General features: G+C 37.2%; 1 protein-coding gene and 3 non-coding genes across 4 annotated transcripts; 1 reads left to right on the top strand and 3 right to left on the bottom strand.

Moving 5' to 3' along the window:
* The first annotated feature begins 342 nt into the window (after positions 1 to 342).
* Positions 343 to 5,187, top strand: stx11a (syntaxin 11a). Its single transcript, XM_065254215.1, has 2 exons — positions 343 to 492; positions 3,363 to 5,187. The coding sequence occupies exon 2, from the start codon at positions 3,368 to 3,370 to the stop codon at positions 4,247 to 4,249; it is 882 nt and encodes a 293-aa protein (XP_065110287.1). The 5' UTR covers positions 343 to 492; positions 3,363 to 3,367; the 3' UTR covers positions 4,250 to 5,187.
* Positions 5,188 to 6,037: 850 nt separating this feature from the next.
* Positions 6,038 to 6,120, bottom strand: trnal-uaa (transfer RNA leucine (anticodon UAA)). The gene has a single exon. It is a non-coding gene; the product is annotated as a tRNA-Leu (tRNA).
* Positions 6,121 to 6,328: 208 nt separating this feature from the next.
* trnal-uaa (transfer RNA leucine (anticodon UAA)) lies at positions 6,329 to 6,411 on the bottom strand. Its single transcript has one exon. It is a non-coding gene; the product is annotated as a tRNA-Leu (tRNA).
* Positions 6,412 to 7,873: 1,462 nt separating this feature from the next.
* trnal-uaa (transfer RNA leucine (anticodon UAA)) lies at positions 7,874 to 7,956 on the bottom strand. The gene has a single exon. It is a non-coding gene; the product is annotated as a tRNA-Leu (tRNA).
* Between the last annotated feature and the right edge of the window lie 134 nt (positions 7,957 to 8,090).

The following is an 8,090-nucleotide window of genomic DNA, read 5'->3' on the forward strand; positions in this document are numbered from 1 at the left end:
TGTCTATGTCTAATATTTTATTATTATTGATGTGTTGAGTTTGAAAGACAATACAGAGTAAATCCATTTTAAAATAGAGGTAAAAGTTACACAAAATAATAAAGAGTTTACATTTTAAAACATATTGGGATAATAATGAAAGCTTAAAAAACGACATTTCAGGGATTTTCGAAAGAGTCAGAGACCAAAAATATTTTTATAAAGACATTCCAATTGAATGAGATTTTAATTTAATAAGTCTTAAAAGTAAGGACCTTAATATTATTTTGCATAGTAGTATGTTTACCGTAGTAAATGTTGGTGATTAAAACTTTTTTAAGCAGAAAACTTTGATGTGTCGACTGTGACGGAAACTCCCACCAGTCACTCGACTGCAACGTTATTTCCTGCAGTGATGAGATGCAGTGATGTCCCGCTGCTGTGTGTGTTTTTAAAAACCCATTGAAACTCAAGTTTACAGCTCTTTAATTCAGCACAGAGGCATGAACTGAGGTAATGTAAGAGTTATTTAATATTTTAATGAATTGTAGTTAAACATCGTTTGACGCGCGTGTCTGTGTGTGTCGTAACGTTACGTGTGCAGGTGGATTTTTGTGTAAAGTCAAATTAAGATTCCGTGACTTTATAAATACAACGTGTTTTTGTGTTTGTCTTCATGTTGTTGTTGTTGTTAACTTTGTACATTTTCATAGTTTAGTGTTTGAATCTAGAGATATGTGGGTTTTTTTGTCACTATAGTGTCAGTAATGGGTTAAATGTTTTAATGAATCGTTTCCGTCACTTTACTTCCGTATGAAGTTTGATTTTACATTTAACGTTACTTTATATATTTTGTTGGTACACACTGAATTTACATCCGGGAATGTAAAGACTATTGTATTTGTTTTATTTGCATATCAATTGCTCAAAGTGCGTTGTGAGTTTACAAAGAAACAATAAAAGGTTTATACAGGGATTTTATATGTAAACACTTAAGTTAAGTCTCATGATGTTTAAGAGAAGGGTAAAGGGAAATCCCCACCCCGTTTTTTTTACTCATGCTGACTTGATCTGATGGGAAATGTGCAACATCATAGTTGCCATTGGGGGTAAGATGACAAAACTGTATACTGGGCTTTTCCATGCTTGGGTAAAATTTGGACAACCCCAACCGCAGGTTATATTCAACCATAGGTTGAAACAACCCACTGTACAATTATGCAACGGTTGGGTTTTTTCTATATTTTACTCAACCGTGTGTTGACACAACCCAGTATTTTAGTGCATTGTGTAATTTTGCTTCATCATGTCACGTTATTGCTGGTAAACCGCACAACAAGTCAATATACTGTATAATCCCAGAATAAAGTAGAGATGCATTACAGATGTTTACAGGTTGTCTGGTTCGATGTTTCCTCACTGCAAATGGTGCAATAAAGTTCCCATACATATTTGTAAAGACATGTCTTGTTGTGTAAGGTGCTTGACAACAACTGGGACAAGTTGTTCAAAAGTAATCTGATTGTGTTTCAGTTATCGAATTACATCAAATTGTTCAAAACATTCAACACAGAAAGTTGGATTTTAGGAACAAAAATACTGAAAAATCCAGTATAAGCTGGTTTAAGATGGTCCTCCCACCATGGTCAAGCTGGCGGGTCAGCTGGTCTTCCAGCTTTGAGCATCTTAAAAAGTAACCAAAACACAGCTAGACCAGCTTGCCACACCAGCAAAAACAGCTAATTTCAAGCTGGGAGACCAGCTGAAACCAGCTCATCAGCTTATACTGGTTTTAGCAGTTTTTTCTGTAGGGATCAAATTGTTTAAAACTTTTAAAAAGATTGGGATACATAAAAAAATAAATAAAAAATAACAACAAAAACAGGATTCTGATTTGAGCAGAAAGGTGGATTTCAGGAACAAAAATGTACTAATAGGCTTTATGTCCAGCTGCACTACTTCCTGAACTTCAGCCAGCTCCTTGTTTCCTGTCTGTCATTATTGGACAAACTGATTAATTCAGGTATGCCTGACCTCAGTAGTCACCACAACAATAATCAGACACACCTGGATTATTTATCAGTTTGTCCAATAATGGCAGACAGGAAACAAGGAGCTCAGCTGGCTGAAGTTCAGAAAGTAGTGCAGCTGGGCATAAAGCCTATTCCCTACTGAAAAATCCAGCTAGCTGGTTTTCGCTGGTTTAAGGTAGCAGCTGGTTTTAGCTGGTCCTCCCAGCCTGGCAAAGCTGGTGGGTCGGCTGGTCTTCCAGCTAAATCCAGCTTGACCATCTTAAAAAGTTTCCAAAACACAGCTAGACCAACTTGCTACACCAGTAAAACCAGCTAATACCGAGCTAAAACCAGCAGTTCTTTCTGTAGAGATCAAATTGTTTAAAACTTTTTAAAAAATGTATGTACGTTTGATAAAAAAAAGGTTTATTCTGTTTACAGCAGTAAGGTGGATTTCAGAAAACAAAAATGTACTAATTCCCTACCGAAAAATCCAGCTAAGACTATCATAAGGTCTGGTTTTAACTGGTTTAAGGTGGCAGTAGCTAATTTAAGATGGTCCTCCCTGCCTGGCAAAGCTGATGGGTCAGCTGTCTTCCAGCCTGATCAGCTAAGTCCAGCTTGACCAGTTTAAAAGTGACCAAAACACAACTAGACCAGCTTGCTACACCAGCTCACCATCTTATTCTGGTTTTAGCTGTTTTTTTACTAGAGAAAACCTACAAAATATGTACCAGAATGTAATAAACCTAAAATGATTAAGTATCTCTAAAAATGTTTACTACTGGACTGGAAGGATGGATGGCGGTGTACCTTCTTATAGGGGCGGTTTCCCCAGATTATTAGACTAGTCCTAGACTAAAATAAATGTAAGAGCTGTCCAAACTGAAAACTACTTGCACTGACATATCTTAAAATACAGCAGTGCTCTTCGTTTTTCCCTAAAAATGCACACAAGTAATGTTTTTAGTAAAGCATGTTTGTTAAAACTAGTCATATTTCCTAATTAAACTAAGGCCTAGTCCTGGCTTAAGATAATCCCTGTCCTGGAAACCCCAAAAATCTTTGTCCTGGAAAAGAAAAAATCTTTTGCAGATAAGGCTTAAGGTTTGAGCTGTCTCAGTTGAAAATAACTTGCACTGAAAGATCTTAAAATATACCAGTGCCATTTATTTGTGTCAAGAAACACACCAGTAACGTCTTTTTTTTAATGCATGCTTATAAAAAACATCTTCATTTAGGGCTTGGCTTTAGCTAAGCCTTGTCTTTGAAACCAGGCCTTTGTGACCTCACATTGGATAGCAAAGCATGAGATTTCTGATTCACCTTAAACAAAAGCACTAATAGACTGATTCTCTTGAATTTCCCCAGGAAAAATGAGAGACAGGCTGAGTGAACTGGCAAGTATCGCCAACAAAGTCCTCCAGGAGGAAAGCCGCGTCGATAAAGGAGAAAACGTGGACGAAGATGAACTGGAACAGCACGCGGTGGTGTTTGAAGGAGAGGACATCATGGAGGACACCTTCAGAGAAGCCCAATCCATCCAGAAAGACATCGCCCAGCTCAGGATGGAGGTGAAGAGATTGGGCAAGCAGAACACTCGGTTCCTGACCTCCGTCAGACGCATCAGCAGCATCAAACGTGACTCCAACACGATCGCACGTAGCATCAAAACCAAAGGGGAGCACCTGTACGCTCGGATACAGAAGATGGACGCTCTCCGTAAAGAGCTGGAGGAACAGCACGGAGCCGAATCGGCTTTGGTCCGCATGGTGCGCCACCAGTTCGTCTCCATAACGTCGTCGTTTCACGAGGCCATGAACGAATACAACAACGCCGAAATGGCGCAGAGGGACAACTGCAAGACTCGCATTCAAAGGCAAGCGGAGATCATGGGTAAAGAGGTCACCGGTGAACAGGTCGAGCAAATGATCGAGACGGGAAAGTGGAACGTGTTCTCGGACGACTTGCTCACGGACGGGCGAACCGCTCGCTCGGCGCTCAATGAGATCGAGAATCGCCACAAGGAGCTTTTGGAGTTGGAGAGTCGTATCAAAGACATCCACGAGCTCTTTTTCCAGTTGGCCCTGCTGGTGGAGGAACAAGGGCCCATGGTGGACAACATCGAGGCCAACGTGTGCGCCACCGAGGACTATGTGGCCAAAGCTACGGAACAGATAAAGAAGGCTGTCAAATACAAAAAGAAAAACCCTTGCAGACAGCTTTTCTGTTGTTGCTTCCCGTGTTGCAATAAATGATTTCCATGCTCCATTTCACGGATGTGTTTACATCAGTCATAGCATATTAAACAAGCAATTTGTGTGCATTACAGTCACCTCATTTAAAGTGGACTTTGCTAAACTGCTCTTACTAACTCGAAGATCACACAACCATCGCCCAGTGCCCACTGCTCGATGGCTAGGTTTGAGAAATGCTCGATGTCTTCTGGTTAACCACATGAGCTGCAATGTAAATGAGCTGAAGTGATGCTAATGTTTTTTTACTGTAAGTGTTGCAGAGCGATCGGTTGATGTGTTAAAGATATCAAAACAGAAGCTGTAAATAACTTGACACTTGTTTTATGGCAATCTTTACATGCGCAGATATTATTCAGAAGCATGCTTTATTGAATCAATATTGCTTTATTTTAAGCTACATAGAAAATTTATGATTTATTAAGTTAATAAATATTTTTATCTGTTGGATTGTCTTTATGTTGGTTTATCGGATGATCACAATGCTGTACTTATGTTAGATCGTTTTTGCAATATCATATCATGTATTGCATCAGTGTTGTTTTACAAAGTTACTTCTGCATTGTGTCTTGCGAAAGGGATGGTAGAGCATTGTGGTGGGTTTGAACCCTGTAACATCCATTTTGAATAAAATGTATAGCTTGAATGCATTGTAAGTCACTTAAAAGCTTGTGACATATACATAAATGCAAAAGTTTGGCTTTAAACTGTGGTTTATGAATACAGCATTCGAATGGATTCAAACCTTGCTGAAATATACATTTTTATTCACAAGGATTTTATTTATTTATCTGCATCTTTAATTTTGAGTTAAGGTATATATATATATTGACACTGTGTTGCCATTTTTTACCATTTGATGTCAGTATTGTGCTTTTGTAAAAAACAAATCCAGGAACTGGAGCAAATTAATAAACTATGCATTTGGTATTTGCATTTTATATGTATGTAGCCTACATGTTGTTTGTGTATTAAGTATTATATAATATGCATTTGGTATGTAATGTATTGAAGTAACCATCACTTAGGTTTCTTGCCACGATTAGCACACGTGGGGGTGGTTTCTCGGACAGGGCTTATACTAGTCCCAAACTAAAATGCATGTTTGAGCTGACTTAATTTAAAAACATTTTGCAAAGACATATTTTGACAAATATCAGTGCCAAAGTTTTGTCTCAAGATGCACACCATGTTCGTAAAAACTGCTTGAATGTCCTAATATAACTAAGGGCTAGTCCTGGATTAATATAAACCCTGTCTGGGAAACAGTTTTTTTTTATCATGTCTGTGTTAAATTTTGATTGGGGCTGTCCATTGTTAAAGAGATAGTTCACCCAAAAATGAAATTCGGCCATCTGCAGATCTGGGGCACCATTGACTTCCATAGTAGGAAAAAGTCATGGAAGTCAATGGTGCCCCAGAACGCAAAGTAGTTAAATCTCTATACTGGTTTTGTTTTGAGCTTTAAACTGATTTTTTCTACTCAAAAACATTTTTTTATGTATTGGATGGGCTACAAGATAATTTGCTTACAATTTCAAAGCAAATATTAAGAGAGGAAATCCTGTATGATGAAAGTATTATGGCCATGAGGAGATCATCCAAAAAGCTGTCACTTTACTCATCTCAGTACCTGTGCAAGGTTTAAAGGCTTTCTGTGTTGAGACTATATATTCTGTATTGTTTTTTGGGATCACATATTGTTAGTGTACAAAAAGTACTTTTGCTTCTTTGTTGTTATAACACAATTTACTCATTGAGGTTGTGTTTAACATAAAGCTTCCATTATTTTACTAGGAGTGGGGTTTGAACCCACAAAGAAATTTGTCCATTGGATTTTAAGTCCAACGCCTTTACCACTCGGCCATCCTGGTTGTTGTGTTGTTTAATAAACCCCAGAACTTATTTCAGGTTTATGTTGTGATGGATGATTTTAAGAAATTGTTTTCCCATCATTTAACAGATGTATCTGATAAATGCATGTGCAGGTTGCAGACAGAATCGATGTACTAATCACTTAATTGTTTGGCTTACGTACTTTGTTACATCTGCATCATAGTGAACCTAAAGGTTTGTTGATCTTACCAGGAGTGGGGTTTGAACCCACGAAGACATTCGTCCATTGGATCTTAAGTCCAACGCCTTAACCACTCGGCCATCCTGGTCAACGTAATTTTTGTTATTAAGGGAATCGTCTCTTACATGTCAAGTTAAATTTCTATTTTCTGAAGTGTTTCTTTAAGGAAGGGGTTCTCAAACTTTTTTGGGCGTGTGGCCCCCCCTTGTGTACGGTTCATCCTTTCTTGGCCCCCAAAGAAAATTTATGACATAACATTTGAATTAAACAAAACCTATAAAATTATACAATTTAGTGCTGTTGGTTAGTAGCCTTATTTTTCTGAGGTTTAACAATTTTATGATAAATGAATGTGTTTTATTAAATGTAATTAAAACTGGGGCCCCCCAACACCATCTTAGGGTGTACCCAGCGGCTTCACTAAAGGTTAGTTTGAGGAATGACAATTCTAAGGGCCCACGCACTCTTGGGGACCCCAAAGATCATTTTGGACCCAACCTCATACCATAGGGCCCCAAATTGCTAGTGGCCAATAAATCGTGGCACATAGTATGCATTTAGAGTACAAAAATGAATTAAATTGTTAAAATTAAATCATTCAAAGTTTCAAAAATATAACAGTTATTTCTGCAAGATATTATAAAATGTGTTCTGTAAAATCTTGAAAATGCATTCTTATAATGACCTTATTTTGATTTGGCACAAAGCATAGCTCTATATTAAAACACAATGTCTCGATAGATAACTTTAAACTGCACTTGAAGTATTTTGTTATTTACATTATTTATTTCACTCCAAATTATTGCAATGGTCATAGTGTGTTACCAGTTTACACCGCTAGATGTCAGGATTACGCTTTGTCTAAATCCAGATACTGGTACTGGTTGAGTAACTGAAGTAAACTAATAAGTTATATATGAGTTCAGAATGAATTTATTTTATTTAGTATGACTAGATATGATAATATGATATGATATTTATGAATATACAGACAAACATGTCATAGTTTAGGCATTGCAGGTTGTTATCCACAATGAACACCTCTGGGTTCTTCTACCTGTAGATATTAGCAGATTTTTATAATTATGTCTTTTTGGAAAACAGTAAATACTAAAGATTTCTAAACCATCCTTAATCTTTGCTTTCAGAGACCTGTTTACTTTTTAACTGATAGTAACAACTAGGCATGGGCCGGTATAAGATTCTGGCGGTATGGTTTCACAGTGTTGCGGTATTGCCATTGCAACACTAAAATGTGTTATTTTCAAATGCCAGGTAAAAATAAAGCCCTTAAATTATTATATGCTTTCAAAAAATATATAATATTTGTATATTAAATTTAAACATCAAATCAATCACATGATTTAAAGAATTTTGTATAAAAACAGCTCATACCTTGGAGACGGTATCACATAATATTTTTTTGAAACCTTGACTTTTTAAAACCTCGGTATACCTTGAAACCGGTAACCGGCCCATGCCCAACAACATCTGTCAGAGAAACATAGTGTTTTATATAAAGTGCATTCTATCTAAAACTCTTGTGCTTTTACCAGGAGTGGGGTTCGAACCCACGAGGATATACATCCATTGGATCTTAAGTCCAACGCCTTAACCACTCGGCCATCCTGGTGCTGATTTATTTGTTTTAAAGTATTTGCATCATGCTATTATTCAAAGTGACTTACAGTGCATTACAAAGTATACTTTTTGTCACTATGCAGGCTATGTTAGCTGGGATTGAACCCACAACGTTTTGTGATACTA

Source organism: Paramisgurnus dabryanus, chromosome 17 (genome assembly GCF_030506205.2).
Source record: "Paramisgurnus dabryanus chromosome 17, PD_genome_1.1, whole genome shotgun sequence".
NCBI classification, from domain to species: domain Eukaryota; kingdom Metazoa; phylum Chordata; class Actinopteri; order Cypriniformes; family Cobitidae; genus Paramisgurnus; species Paramisgurnus dabryanus.